At 44.4% G+C, this 16,242-nt stretch overlaps 1 protein-coding gene across 8 annotated transcripts in view; it reads right to left on the reverse strand.

The window, feature by feature from the left end:
* LOC308284704 (receptor-type tyrosine-protein phosphatase mu) overlaps window positions 1-16,242 on the reverse strand; it is a 337,583-nt gene that overhangs the window by 72,206 nt on the left and 249,135 nt on the right. For all 8 annotated transcript variants that reach the window (XM_080725420.1, XM_080725419.1, XM_080725418.1 and 5 more), the window contains one exon: window positions 1,746-1,833. In XM_080725420.1, the coding sequence (XP_080581546.1) occupies window positions 1,746-1,833 (88 nt within the window). The remainder of the gene's footprint in view (window positions 1-1,745; window positions 1,834-16,242) is intronic.

The raw sequence follows: 16,242 nt of genomic DNA on the forward strand, positions 1-16,242 counted from the left end.
AAAAAACAAGTCCTATTTTCAGATAGTAGCCCAACCATGCATTTGTTTTGTCACACTTAACGCGACAGGCCCAACATTGCCTAACCTTTTCACTCCATCCCTGGGAAAATGCAATGTTAATTTAACCTCTGAAACCCGTCATGTGAAGGACCCCAATAACTCTGAGTGTACAAGTGGATCCATTTGGACTTGACTCTTGACCGTTTTTACTCTGGTAGCTACCAGGTGTCAGGTGAACAATGAACCTAGCGTCTGTCTAAATAATCTGCTATCAATTTTTATTTTTACATTTTACATTGTAGTCAAGAGTCAAGTCCAAATGGACCCACTTGTACACTCTCAGAGTTACAGATTATTGTTTTGTCATACTGTGATGTCAGGGGAACCACACTAAAGAATCCCTGTTATGCAGATATATGGAGATCTCTGATGTCATCCATATTAAGCCCATATCTGTGAATGCCAATATATTATATATATATATATATATATATATATATATATATATATATATATATATATATATATATATATATATATACACATGTCAGTCTAACCAGTGTGGCTGGTTCTACAGACAGGGATCTCCATATATGGGCATAAAATGGTTATGTTAGTGTGGTTCCCTTAACAGGACTTCATATGGGAATGCTCATATATGGAGGCCACATACAATCCCTTTTATGCCCATATATGGAGATCCCTGTCTGTAGAACCAGCCACACTGGTTAGACTGACATGTAGTCAATAGTTCGCCCTAGGTCGCTTTTCGCCCTTAGGCGTCTTACAAGTAGTATGTTGTTAACTTTAGACTGATGTTATTTATTTGAAATTTTGTTAGAGGATCAACCATTGAGTTGCAGCAACTCGTTTTCGAGGTTTTCCTCAAGCGCAACAAACAACAACAACAACAATAAACAACACAGAATAACAAAACAAAACATACATATAAGGCTCCTCCAACATTTCAACCCCCACTAGACCCCCCACTCCAACAGTATACTAGTATCCTTAGTGATAAAGATGAATAAAAAATGATATACAAATGAAACATAAAAATAAAAATAACCAACCTAGGTTCTTGGTTTACTTGTAATCCTAGGTTACTGAGGCACTACAATGTCCCTTTGCATTTGATATATGTGATTAGCTTGCTTAAATGCCTATTAAATAGTAGATTGTCCCCAGGAACCCAGATGATCCCTGGACCCCACTTTGAGAATCACCGGGTTAAATGAACACTCTCAGAAGACTTTCACTGAGAAGTAAAAGCATGAAAAGAAGGGAAATTGGCATTACCAGCATCCCCCCCCCCCCCCCATGAAAGCTGTGAGAGAGGCTGAGACGGGTTGAAATGAAGTTCACAACTCTAATCAGCATGGGCAGCACGTTTTGGTCGCCGCACAGATAATACGAATTAATACCAAAATCAAATCTAGCACTTTGATAAACAAGGCAGCGATGCTACGACGTGGCGAATATATATGTTTGCAGCGGGCCCTATTTCTCATATGTCCGGGCAGGGGGGGAGACACGGCCGGCGCGGCTATGAAGATTTTTTTTTTTTTTTTTAAACGTGTTGAGGAAAAGGTCAAAGTCGTTCTCTGGTCGGCTTGATGATAAAACTCTGTTTGAGGAGCTTATAGCGATGGAGAGCGTCAAGCACCCCGGCCAATAAATCAGCGGACGGAACGGGAGTGACATGGAGAGAGATTCATGAGGAGCTCTGCTGTCTGTGTACACACATGCGATGATGTTGCCGTAGCGGTTCTTCATGCGATTCTCGTCCTTCTTGGCCGAGTCCCACGGAGCCGACTGTCCCTCGAAGAAGCTCTGGAGAGAGAGAGAGAGAGAGAGAGAGAGAGAGAGAGAGAGAGAGAGAGAGAGAGAGAGAGAGCAGAAAGAAGGAGCAGAGATGAGTTGTGGTGTCATATTTCGTCATGTTGTAATGATAAACCACGTCAACCACTTATTAATCCCCATTTTATTTATCTGTCGTGCAACATAAGCTCACAACATGCCGGGGCGTGACGCCTTCTGAGCTTGTAGATGGCACATTTTGGAACATAAAAAAAAAAGAAAAGTATGGAAATGTTTGGCCCAAAATAGGGAAGCCAAGCTGAAAGTAATATATATATATGTTACAGTCAGTTTGGGTAACTCAGTGAGATTGGGGTAAGAGCGCTCGTTTTGTCGTTCACCACACACCCCTACCACCACCTGGATCAATTCACCTTGATAGTCTCTTATCAGCGCACCTGTGTAATTCTGCGTATTCACCATGAGATGGCGACAACAGCCATTTACTTGTGTAGTCGCTGACGTCACTCGTTTGCGACACCTCTTTCGTTGTTTATCTACTAGCCTAGCTCGGCTACACAGGCTGTCTGGAGGCACCGTACAACCCTACAATGAGTATTCATGTAACTCTGAGAGTATATGTACACATGTACAGTAACTCACTATATTTACCAGTAAGACTCCCTAATCGGGAGATAAGCGACCGTCAGGTCGCAGCGTGATTTCAGGCCAAAATGTGTAGGAGCAGTGTCCAAAAATGTGTTTGAAAAAATCGGCCTGATGGTGGCGCTATATGGGACAGATCCATGTTGATGAGATGAGTGTAGACATACTGTGTACCGATTTGCGTGATTTTAGGGCAAAATCTGTAGGAGTAGTGTCCAAAAATGAGTTTTAAAAAATCGGCCTGAAGGTGGCGCTAAATGGGACAGATCCATGTTGATGACATGAGTGTAGAGCAAGTGTGTACCGACTTGCGTGATTTTAGGGCAAAATTTGTAGGAACAGTGTCCAAAAATGTGTTTGAAAAAATCGGCCTGATGGTGGTGCTATATGGGACAGATCCATGTTGATGAGATGAGTGTAGAGTAGACATACTGTGTACCGATTTGCGTGATTTTAGGGCAAAATCTGTAGGAGTATTGTCCAAAAATGTGTTTTAAAAAATCGGCCTGAAGGTGGCGCTAAATGGGACAGATCCATGTTGAAGAGATGAGTGTAGACATACTGTGTACCGATTTGCTTGATTTTAGGTCAAAAATTGTAGGAGCAGTGTCCAAAAATGTGTTTTGCAAGGCAGTTTTGGACATGAGGTTTCCACCCGATAGAAACGATACGGGTAAATCAACACTGGAGATTGTACTGTCTGTCTGTCTGTCTGTCTGTCTGTCTGTCCGGTCCTCAACCTTTTCAGGCCGCGACCCCCAAAATAATCATATTTTAACTGGGGACCCCCCCTCCCTGACGAGCACTAAGACTTGAGGCATTACATTTTGTATAACACGGTTCTATTGTGAAAATAGCCGATCTACATGCTCATTTCCGGCTATTTTCTAAATTGTTCTGCCACTAATATTTGACAATTTGGCCAATGTTTAATTAGTCATTTAATTTTAGAGGTATTAAAAAGTCCTTAAATTGACACTTTAGAAATGTGCAGATATGTTGGTTTGTTTAGTGTTGAGTGAGAAAACAATGTTGCACATTAAGTTAATCATCTGGGGACCCCCAAAATAATTTTGGGGGTCCCGACCCCCAGGTTGAGAACCACTGCTCTGAACAACTAACTAAACTCACTCACCGCACGGGGCAGGGGGTGGGGGGGGGGGGGGGGGGGACGGGTTTATAAAAAGAAAAAAAAAGCAGCACGTTGTCTGCACATCATAACTGCTCCTCTCAGATTACCCTCATGAAATATGTATCACGCTCTCGCTGGAGAGATTTCCATTCAGATGACACACCAGGCACAATTAAGGCAAATTATGAAAATACATCTCTGCTACCACTCTGTACTGATGTTCAGCATGGTGGTGGTAGTGTGTGGGGGGGGGGGGGGGATGATATGCTGTGGCAGAGGTGTCGCACCAAATTCTGGGCCCCGGGTACAAGGATTCACTGCGGCCCCCCCCCCCCCCCCCCCCCATGAATGTTCTTCTGGGAACGCATTATTATGCATTATTTTGTACTTTAGCTATTGAAAAATAACAAATAATACAAGCTCACGAGCTTGTAAAACTATCTAGGTTTTTCGAAAAACCTACGTGTCTATGTCAGTGGTGCTCAAACCTTTTCCCCATCCTCCCCATCCCCAGAAGCAAAATTTGAGTTACAAAGGTTCGCTTAAAAAATACATTCAAAGATTTGCACACATTTTCAAGAAATAGCAGATTTACAAGCTTGCTTGTGAGCTTGTATATCTGCTATTTTTCAATAGCTAAAGTATAAAATAATGAAGGCCCCTCCACCTTGGGCCCTGGTAACCCAGTCCCACTCCCCCCCCCCTCCCTTGTGACGCCCCGCACTGTGGGTTTTAATTGGGGGGGTGGGTGGAATAATCTAAGGCACATTAAAAATCATACAAATATAGGACCGTGACCTACTCTTCAAATATAGATTTGAAGCCGACGGTAACGTTGACTACATTAGGTAGCGCGCAGTATTATAAATATACCTTACACAGCCAGGGATATGGAGCTTTACGTGTGGTTTTATTTTATCATTTCATTTACATTAGTCAAATATGGTTGCCCATTCTTGCTCCCAATTTAGTGGTTTTGCCAATCAACCCTCCCCACACATTTCTGTGTTGCCATTGCAATTGTACCCTATTGGAGTCCCACTAAGCAATTTGGGGGTTAAAACACGTTCAAATGACGTCTTCGCCCTAACCGGGCGTCTAGCTAGATCCGGTCTGTGACGAGTTTAAATTTTAAAGTTTTTTCACCGGCTATACATCACCATCATTTAAACGCCTTTAGCGGCCCCTAGCGGCCGCCGAAAGTAGTGAAAATGTAGTGAAAATGATGGCAGCCAGCAGGGTTTAAAATCACTATTCCTTGGTTCTGAGAGCCGTATGCTACCTGAACCACCGCAGCTGATCGTATTTGTAATGGATTCTTGCACTGTTATTATTTGACACAGGGAGTCGACGGGGTTCGAACTCGGGACCTTCTGACAATGAGACCTTCGCGTTACCGCTGGACCACGGCAACACGTTGTAACTTACATGTGTCCAGCAGCTATTAGTAGTTGATCACCTCCCGCTGTTCGTTTTACGTCGGTGCATTTTGTTTGACAACACAAACTAACTTTATATTGATGGATAGCTATAAAACGATTTTATTTAATCATTATCGTATGCTGGGGGTGGGGATGTGGCTGCAGTCTTGTGTGTTTGTCTGTTGGTGTCAGAATTAAATATGTAACTCAGAGAAGTAATAGTAGGCCTATATGCTGTCATGAGCAGTACCACGGCATTATGCCATTATTTATTACACCTTTAGAATTTTTCAAAGGTATTGCACAGCACGTCTTACGAGGATATAAAAGATGTGCAATGCTCAGTGGATGCAATTAAACTACAACTATTAAGGTAGAACCGGGATGAGATACTGTTAGCATCTGATAATGAACAACTTGATAAAAATGTATTTAAAAAAAAAGATGGTCTAACACACGTTTGTCCTAGACGGTGATCTATCGTTAAATGGAAGCGTTCAGATGACGGCTACAACTCAACTAGACTATATAGTGAAATTGGCTCTTAAAATTACTTTAGTCCAATATTTGAAAACCAGGTGTGGATATTAAAGCTGTTTTTTTAATCAACAAGTATGGAATAATGGATTAAATGTAATCAGCTACAATCGGTCTATAGACAGACTGACGATAGACGGTTCAAATGAGGGCTAAACATAACCATTGGGCTAAATGACGGCTAGTGTTTACTGGGGTGTGCCCTCCACCGGGAGGGCACACTGGAGCCTCCGTCCTACTCCTCCCGTTCAACGCCACCCCAGCTGACATACAGTAGGTTAACCTCGCCTCACCAGGCTTTCTGGTGTTCATTTACAACGGGCCGTTGATCCGGTCTAGGCGGAAACCACAAGCAGAATAAGCGGCGTCGCTTTGTTTTGTTTCCCCCTGTTTGTTTCCCAAATCCCTATTAAAATGCTCGAGTAGCCTAGTATAGTCTTGCCAGTCGCTACGAGTTGGACTAAAAGATGCATATACCAAACAAATGTTCCAAAAGCAAAACTACGCTGCATCAAGGGGTTTATTAGGTAGGACCTAAAAGTATGTCCTTGGTTGCAGGGGAATATTTTGGGTTAAAACTGAATCCGGTTTGATAGTTCCGGCCAAAGTGTAGTCCGTCTAGGACTACAACATGACGTAAAGTGGTTTCCGCTCCCGACCGGATCAAACCCCGAAAAGTGAAGAGACCATAGGCTAACAGTTGGTAGACCAGGCACCTATTCAGTAAAAATAAAACATGTAAAAAATACTATCTAAATTCCTATGGGGTGTAAGTGCTGTGGGCTAAGGTGGAGTCTGAAGAGGTGAGTCTTCAGGCCACGGCGGGAGTTAGGGAGTGAGTCTGCAGTCTGCAGTCTGCAGGTTGCAGTCTGCAACGGGGAGTTTTTACCACAGTTTGGGGGCCAGGAGGGCAGAGAGTCTAGGACGAGTGTATCGTTGTCCTGGGGTTTTTCGCGAGGGTTCTGTCAGCTTCCCTGTGTTAGCTGATCTGAGAGAACGGGTGGGGTTGTGTAGGGTTCCATAACTCCGAGAGTGTACAAATGGAAACAAATGGACCCGTACAGGTCCATTTGGTTCCATTTTGTACACTCTCGGAGTTACAGACCCATAAGGGGCCATTTGGAACCCCATCAAGGACACTTTGAGACCCCCTGATGTAGTACAGTGTTTCCAGTGAGCCAACATGCACAATATCTGCACCCTGACTCTGTTTGAATGACCAGAATGGAACAGAGCCTTCACTAGTATCAATGGTCACACCTAATGAAGGAAGTAAGGAAGGGGCCCAATTTCTTTACCATATGGCTTCTGTGCATAGTGACGTCTTGCGTTCTTATATACAGGCGCTCGTCTCTCAGCCAAGACTCGGCGATAGTGGACAGGTACTTTACCCCTGTGCCACCCCGAGCGCCCCGGATACAAAAAAAGGCTTGATCAAGTATCAATGCGACTGTGCCGGGCTGCTTTCATTTGTCTCAGGCGTCGCACAGGCGGGCGGCAGGCCGTTTGTCTCCAAAATGGAGGCTCCCTTCAGACGCCGCACAAGGACACATTACACTTCTGTGTATAAGTCCCCGCAGAGGATTAGCGGCTTCACCAAGAAACAGCTTTAATATGCTAAAAATATGTCCCCCATCCATTTAGTCAAGATGGAAACGTGTCTCCTAGATGGATTATGTGGGCTTGTCCCTCCCCCCGCGCGGTGCAGTTTGTCTTGAGGAAAGGCGCTGGTCAATGTCATTCCAGCTGTCACTCTGAGGGATGCAGGCCCCAACATCAAGAGCCTGAAGACAAATCATCAGCTAGACAAAAAGGCGTTACCTGGCAACTTCATAATGGTTCTTTCTTAACCCATTCAGAACGGGTACACACAGTATTGTGTATCATTATTTTATGCTTTAACTATTGAAAAATAGCAGATATACAAGCTCACAGCGCGGCACCGAGTGCCGCGCTGCGAGCTTGTAGATCTGCTATTTTTGAAAAATCGTGAACATTTGAATTTTGACCCGATTCTATAAGTGTGTTTTGAATCCTTCTAAGATTTTTTGAAAAACCTATATGTTTCTATGTCAGCAATCTGGCCAGCCATCGTCAAAGAAAAGGTCCTTTTCACTTAAATGGAGCTCAGTTAGTCTGTTCTTGAGAGACTACTATGTCAGTGGTTCTCAAACCTTTTCATGTCAAGGTCCCCCAAAATGATATTTATTTGGCAACAGACCCGCATCTCATAATATTTAGTTCCAGGGACCCACCCAGAAGCAAAATTTGAGTTACAAACGTTCGCTTTGAAAATACATATATTCAAAGATTTGCACACATTTTCACGACTTAAAAAAAAAATAGCAGATCTACAAGCTCGCAGCGCGGCACTCGGTGCCGCGCTGTGAGCTTGTATATCTGCTATTTTTCAATAGTTAAAGCATAAAAATAATGATACACAATAATGTGTGCCCGTTCTAAAGGGGTTAAAGGGAATGACCCTGCCTGTCTGAGGCGCTACAGTCTCATTCCTCAGCGCCGTTAGGATCCCTGACGCAGAATGAGCCCAGATATGATGAAGATAAAGTAGTTAGCGCTCAGAGAGACAGGGGGGTGGGGCGATTACACGGAGGAAGATTGAAAAACCGCCGCTTCCGAGGAGTTTTGCTCTGAGATGAGAAATCGCACCAATTATTACGAGATGATTTACAGTACAGCACGAGATTAGAATTGGTATTATACTGTATAAGCACATAAGATAGTAGTAAAAGTGAGTGTTTTGGTTGCTCAAACACTTAATACATCCCACAGTCTAGACAGAAAACAGGCTCCTTTCTTCAACGGATATAGTATTTTCGGAGCAGAAATAATAGATATCTTCAATTATGCTCAAGTAGTGGGATTCGAGTTAAGCTTCTGTTGATCACTTAACCCCATCTTTCATTTCGGTATCTGCGCCAGGCAGCCGCGGCATGGCTGCGTAATCGCAGGCTATCCGGCGTGATCCACCCACACCTGTGCATTCCCCGTTGTGCCATTATGCCTCTTTGTTTGTTGTTTGTGAGTAATCATGGAACTGAGAAACGTCATATTTTCTCTCCCATGCACTCACTTTGTGAAAGCTACTGTATGTCGATGAACAATAGAGCGCACACGCAGGCGCATGCATGCGCGCGTGTGCGCACACACACACACACACACACACACACACACACACACACACACACACACACACACACACACACACACACACACACACACACACACACACACACACACAGTAAAAAGAAATAAAAATAAATAAAAAAGAAAGAATGGGAACCCTTTCGTTTTCATATAATACTGAATTGTTCACCATGAGAGCAGAGGAGACTCATTCAAACTGACTAGAAATCATTTGTGTTTTCCGATGAGCTATAGGGCGTGAATGAATGTACCGAGGCGGTACATCCCATTTCATTTCTCATAACAACAGATACATTTTGGCAAACCAACGTCAAACACAACGACACAAAGTCTTTGTCATAGACAACACTGTCACCTGGAAGCTTGTCTTGACTTTGCTCTCTCTCCCCATTCATACACGGTAGCGACGCCGGTGTCGTGTGCCCGGAAATAGACAGTCTACGACAGGGTTCCCCAATTAGTTTTCCCCAAGGGCCGAATTATGTCTTGGGTAGCCGAGGGCCACAACATTGCAGGGGGCGACGGTGGTGTTCCCGCTACTCCAGCAACAGTTCAGATATCGTCGTTGTCGGGTGAAAATCTTGTATGTCCACAACCGTTTGTTTCGCATTTATCATTTAAAAAAAACAGCCGATCTACAAGCACACCAACGGGTGCGAGGCGTTGTGTGCTTGTAGATCGGCTGTTTTCACTACTTTTGTGCGACGGTGCATGTATGATGAAGCAGGGCTTTACTTTGCGAAAGAACATACAAATTTGGAGATACGAGGTTTCCACCCGACAACGACGGTATACTAGTGTTGTTGCTGCTCTTATACCACCATTATTACTGGGGTTGGTGGGGGCCAGACAGTAGCCCCCCGTGGGCCGCAATTGGCCCGCGGGCCGCCTATTGGGGAACCCTGGTCTACATGCTCAAGCCTTGTAAATCGCCTGTTTTCGGCACACAACGCCACCGTACCACCGGGTATAAATTCAGCATCACTGTGCGACAACGTGCAGAGGATTCGGACGCATGCAGATACTTACTCACATCAGTCACAGCTTTAGAAAGCCTTTATGAAGCATATGTATACCGTAAGCATGAGTTCAGTACTCGATTTGGTCACTACTGACCAGTATCATCATACAAATTGGAGTATTCATTTAACGCTGAGAGATATATCAGATCCTTCTCAAAAAATTTGAATATTGTGTGAAAAAGCATTGCAGATGCCATAGCTAAATCATAACCGACTTCGGAAACTTCCAACTGGACTTCAAGCGACTCTGACTTCAGAAGGTTGACATTTCTCTATTATAAATCCTTGTTTTGAGTGGTTTCATGCAATATTGTAATATTTGAAATATGGACTATTGATATTCATGAGCTGTATGGCATAAGAATTCAATATTTTAACAAAAAAAGGTTTGGAATAATTCACTGAATGTCCAGTCTATCTAGAATATATGAAGGTTTCAAGAAATATATGAATATTTCAAGAAAATTTACTTTTACACAATATTCTAATTTTCGAGAAGGATCTGTATATTTTTAAGGACCTGTAAGGGTCAGGGTCTGGATCTCAATTTAGATAAGATTGCTTGTTTTCTAGTCGAGTCTTGTTGCTTCATGGACCGACTAATCTGGGCTCTTATTTTGAAGTCCTCCAGGTGGAGATTAGGATGCGAGTATGCTTTCCAAAAGCTTTCTAAAGCCATGGCAATGTTTAGGTGTTTGAGACACGACACGGCGGCCATATATGGGAAACATGTCACAGTCACTAGGGCTGTCACGATTATGACATTTCACATGACGATTAATTGTCACTCAAATAATTGCGATTAACGATTTAATTGTGTATTTGTCGTTGGCAATTACATTTCTGTTTGGCTTTTAGGCTTTGAAGTTGCACATGGCAATCATGACACATAACTTAAATATACAAAGAAATTACTGACATATTTGACAACTTTTGTACTTAAAAAAAGAACATTGATAGTGGAAATAGCCGATCTACAAGCTCACAATGCATCGCATTGTGAGCTTGTAGATCTGCTATTTCCACTATTTTGTACTTTAAACAAAATATATGAACATTTTTCAACATGGAAACGATTATGACGATTACAAAAAATAATCACGATTATGTCAAATAATTGCGATTAGACGATTATGTAATAATTGTGACAGCCCTAACAGTCACATTCTCAAGGGTACAGCATGGGTGTCGCAGGACCACGCCATGACAGTAGTAAAGAAAAGAAAAAAGAAAAAACATTGTTGACAAAGTGTCAACGGTTCAGCCACGAACATCTGTGCACGGTCAAATGGTTTTGTTAACGTTGCACGGCCTCTGTTTGGTGAATGCCCTTTTCAGAACAGATCAACTGAAGTGAGATGTTTTAATCTCACAGGGCCTTAAAATAATTATGTTTAAAAATTAATGCCAGCAAGCAATGCCATCAATCTGTCTGGATTTTCTTTTTTCTTCTTTTTTGCGTCATCATCTACATGACTAGTAAAGAAAAAAGAAACTCTCAAAATGAACCAAAAATGATATTGTCTTACCTCGTTTATCTGATCCAAAGTTAATGTACAGATTAACAAGAAGCATGGGTCAGGGAGAGATATAAGTACAGAATAAGTCAACAGGCTTCGAGGTGCATTACGGTCCAATCTCATCAAGTCAAAATGGGGGGAGGGGATATGGTTAAAAAGGGCATTAACCTTAAGACAGATTGATATAAATATGTACAAAATACCGCTCAAAAAATACGTAGGAAATTTGTGTTTGTTGGATCACATGTCTGTTGTTACTGTCCATTGATTTCATTGGCACGCGTTTGACAGAAACGTGGTATCTCCATGTTTCAAATGTTTTTTTTTTCTCCTCTAAATGTTACGCCATACTTCATCATATAAGAGTGTCACACAAAAGTAGTGAAAATAGCAGATCTACAAGCTCTCAATGTGCTAACCGGCAACAAATCCTGGTTGACGGAGGCTATCTTGACTGTTAGTTGTTTGTCGAATGGATAAAGCATAAACTTGCCAATATGCCCTGTTTATTCCATGTTACTGGTAGAGAGCTGGTCGTTTTGTTGAGCACAAACAATGGCAATGAGAGCTGGTCGTTTTGTTGAGCACAAACAATGGCAATTTTGACACATTTCATTTGGGAACCACCCCCACATAATCAGTTGTGCCTGCTCATCCCACAAAACGGATGATTGCAAACGGGGCCATCTTTGTGCAGAGAAATGGACAGACGTTCCAGTTACATAATAAGACAGAATGCGACAAATAATAATAACAAAGGAGATAGTTAAGAAGATCGAACAAACACAAACTACCGCAACTTTCTTTTGAGGAGTTTATAAAAAGAGAGAGAGAGAGAAGACATCATCGGAACACAACATACAAATGCATCGCTCTAGTCAGGAGAGAATGAGCTCCACTGGACAATAAAGAGGTGGAGTGTGACTGTGTGAGGGGCTGTGTGTGGACTGCTAGGTGACAGCATGGGTAGGAGGACACAGAGACAGAGAGAAAGCAGTGGTGGAAAAAGTACTCACATTCTTTACTTAAGTGAAAGTATCTGCAATGTAGATGTACTCCAGGGTTCCCCAATAGGCGGCCCGCGGGCCATTTGCGGCCCGCGGGGGAGGCTACTGTCTGGCCCCCACCACCCCAGTAATAATGGTGGTATAAGAGCAGCAACAACACTAGTATATTGTCGTTGTCGGGTGGAATCTCGTATCTCCAAATTTGTACGTTCTTTCGCAAATCATACAAGGCCGTCGCACAAAAGTAGTGAAAACAGCAGATCTACAAGCACACAACGCCTCGCACCGTGAGTGCGAGGTGTTGTGTGCTTGTAGATCGGCAGTATTGAAATATTTGAAATATTTGAAAATAGCAGATCTACAAGCTCACAATGTGTCGCGATGCCACGCATTGTGAGCTTGTAGATCGGCTATTTTCAAATGGCCAAAATGTATGTAGGCTACAGCTGAACTAGTTAATGTATGTTTTGTAATAATAATCCAAATCTACAAAGTAACTAACGTTTTGAAATAAATGTAGTGGAGTAAAAGTACAATATTTGGATCCGAGATGTACTGTAGTGGAGTAGAAGTAAAAGTATTGGAAATTGGAATTACTCAAGTAAAGTGCAAATAACTAAAAAATGTACTTAAGTACCGTACTTAAGTAAATGTACTTAGTTACTTTACACACTGAGAGAAAGAGAGAGACAGGCAGAGACAGAGCGAGACAGAGAAAGAGAGACAGAGACAGACAGTGGGGGCCTCTGTGTTTTTGTGACCGCCCGCTCTGCATGTGTGCAGCGGCTGCCACGCAGGCCCAGAACACCATTTTCCATAATAAATGAGGCCCTGAGGGCAGACCGAAGCACCCAGGTACCGCTGCACGTTCAGCTGCTGCAGGCAGCCACCGGAGGCTGCGTTAGGCTACGTCATTTAATGTCCCTCTCTTCAGTCGTGAAGAGGAAACAGAGAGTTAATTACTGATAAACACGGTGCGAACACGCGCACGCACACACACACACACACACACACACACACACACACACACACACACACACACACACACACACACACACACACACACACACAAATGGGTACGGACGGAGTTGAGGGCGAAGGGCAAAGTGCGTTGTATGTAACGCGAGGTACAGTGAGAGAACTGAGCGGAGAGGAGGGAACGCCAATAAAAAGGAAAACGGTGATGGGGGAATGAGAAAGAAATGGACGAGAGAGAGAAGAGAGTGGGGAAAAAAAGAGGACTTACAAAGCACCGTAGTGTTTAATGTGCCAGTGTGTTTAATGTGACATCTGGGTGAGATGATTGTAAGGCGCTGCAGGGGTGAGTGTGGTAGTACAGGGCTAACACCATATGACCACTAGCGCTGGCTAACAGGACCACTGGCAGCCAGACTGCCTGGCTGGCTGACTGGCAGGCTAGCAGGCTGGCTGGGCGGTGCCGGGTACTGAGAGATGGTTGGAGTGCAGCCAAGCCCTGCCAGCCGCTTGCCCTAATGAGAGAAAATGAGAGCGATGCTCGGGCCGAGTCAAACTCTCTTTTGTTTGGGTGTCAGCAGCGAGAGCCGCGGTGTCACATTAGGGGCTTCGCTGTGTGACAACAGTCTCCTTAAGAGCAGCGGGAAGGCACCGGCATGGACCTAATCACACCTGATTGTGATGAAATAGGAGGGGACAGGAGTAACACACTGCCAGACGCTTTTCACACTTAGCTGTTTTTTTTTGTTGTTGTTGCTGTTGTCTTTTCCTGCTCTTACTTTTTAAGCTGATGCATTTAAACGTCAGCATATGGCTCTACTGTATACTTAATACATCTCTGAGGGAGAAACACACCACACACACACACACACACACACACACACACACACAACACACACACACACACACACACACACACACACACACACACGCGCACGCACACACACACACACACGCACACACACACACACACACACACACATGCACGCACTAATGTACACACGCACACGCGCACGCACACACACACACACACACACACACACACACACACACACACACACACACACACACACACACACACACACACACACACAACGGCGTGACTGCAAATGCACAATTGCTATGAACAACAACGAGGAACAGATGAACAAAAGGAATCACGGCGTAAACACAGTGAGACAGGGTACATTAACAATTCATCATAAAAGTGCATCTGGGAAAGAACAGCTAGAGTTCTAGCGGTGCTGAACCAAGCAAGGGTGGGAGAGGCCGAGAGGAGGGGGGGAGGGGGGCATCCAGAGAGATAGAGGAAGACAAAGATGCATGCAGAAAACCTGGGACAGCTAGACGGAGAGAGAGAGAGAGAGAGAGAGAGAGAGAGAGAGAGAGAGAGAGAGAGGAAAATGAAGAAATATACAGCAAGCGAAGGACATCAAGACATTGATAAAGATTGATATCTAAGAGAGAGAGAGAGAGAGAGAAGGAGAAACACAGAGAGACAGTGAGACACACAGATGAAGTCTAGTTTTGGACTGAAACGTGTCCAATGCAGACAGCAGAGCATGTCCTCCTTGGAGCAGTCTACAGATCTGAAGCCAGGCTTTATTTGCGTGCTTCCCAATCTGTAGCGTCAGTCGGGGACGGGGGACGGGGGACGGGGGACAGGGGACAGGGGACGGGGGACGGGGGACAGGGGACAGGGGACGGGGGACAGGGGACAGGGGACAGGGGACGGGGGACAGGGGACGGGGGACGGGGGACGGGGGACGGGGGACAGGGGACGGGGGACAGGGGACAGGGGACAGGGGACGGGGGGACAGGGGACGGGGGACAGGGGACGGGGACAGGGGACGGGGGACAGGGGACGGGGACAGGGGACAGGGGACAGGGGACGGGGGACAGGGGACGGGGACAGGGGACAGGGGACAGGGGACGGGGGACAGGGGACGGGGGACAGGGGACGGGGACAGGGGACAGGGGACAGGGGACAGGGGACGGGGGACAGGGGACAGGGGACGGGTGGTTGGTGGGCAGGCGCGAGAAAGAGGAGGCGAGCTCAGGCGTGGTGGTTGTAAGTGTGTGTGCAATAGGGATGGCACGGTACGCGATGTTATCGTTTATCGCGATAAAAAACACTCACGATAGTCGTATCGTGGAGATTTAATTTATCGTGATATCGTCCTCCGTCATGCACTGGGATCAATTCACCTTTTATTTGCCGAGCTGCAGATCCGGTACCACTTAAACCCTCTCTAATTGGTAAAAGGTACTTATAATATACGTACTTGATACGTTTTTTTCACACAAATCTCTTTGCCAAGAAATTGGCGATTTACAAGCTCGTTCTTGATACAGTTTTTTTTCTGCTGATCTACAAGCTCACAACGCGTCGCGTCGACGCGTTGTGAGCTTGTAGATCTGCTATTTTTTGGCAAATGTTTCGCCCCAGGGTAATGGATTTTGATTATTGCGATAATATCGTAAATCGCGATTTCTTTTGTCACAATAATCGTGCTATGACATTTTCATATCGTCCCATCCCTAGTGTGCAATGGTGGAAAGTGGTGAGAAAGTACTGTACTCAAGTACAATTTTGACGTATTCTTTACTTTACTGGAGTATTTCTTACTTTTACTTAAAGAGGTGGTGCCATAGTTTTGTACTTTATCTGTATTGTATACTGCGTCTATGGAGTTCACATTACTCTAATAGAACCCCGGGTGTGGTCATAATATGCAACTATGTCTTCCCTGTGTATTATTGGTTTCTTCCTGAAAGCTCAAAGTCAAAAGGCCCAAAACCAGGTATACTTAAACACTTCCGATGCCACGCACATCCAGGAACGTGATACGAATCCCGCGGTGCGACACCACGGCCCTGCTATCTCGTCCAGGGACGTGTTACCCGCCAGCATCAGGAAGCGTGGAATCTCCATAGGCTCCTAATCATTGCTGATGCAAAGAAACAGCTTTATCTCGGAATCTACTTCCAAAA

The sequence above is a fragment of the Nannobrachium achirus genome (genome assembly GCF_963921795.1).
Source record: "Nannobrachium achirus genome assembly, chromosome: 5".
Lineage (NCBI taxonomy): Eukaryota > Metazoa > Chordata > Actinopteri > Myctophiformes > Myctophidae > Nannobrachium > Nannobrachium achirus.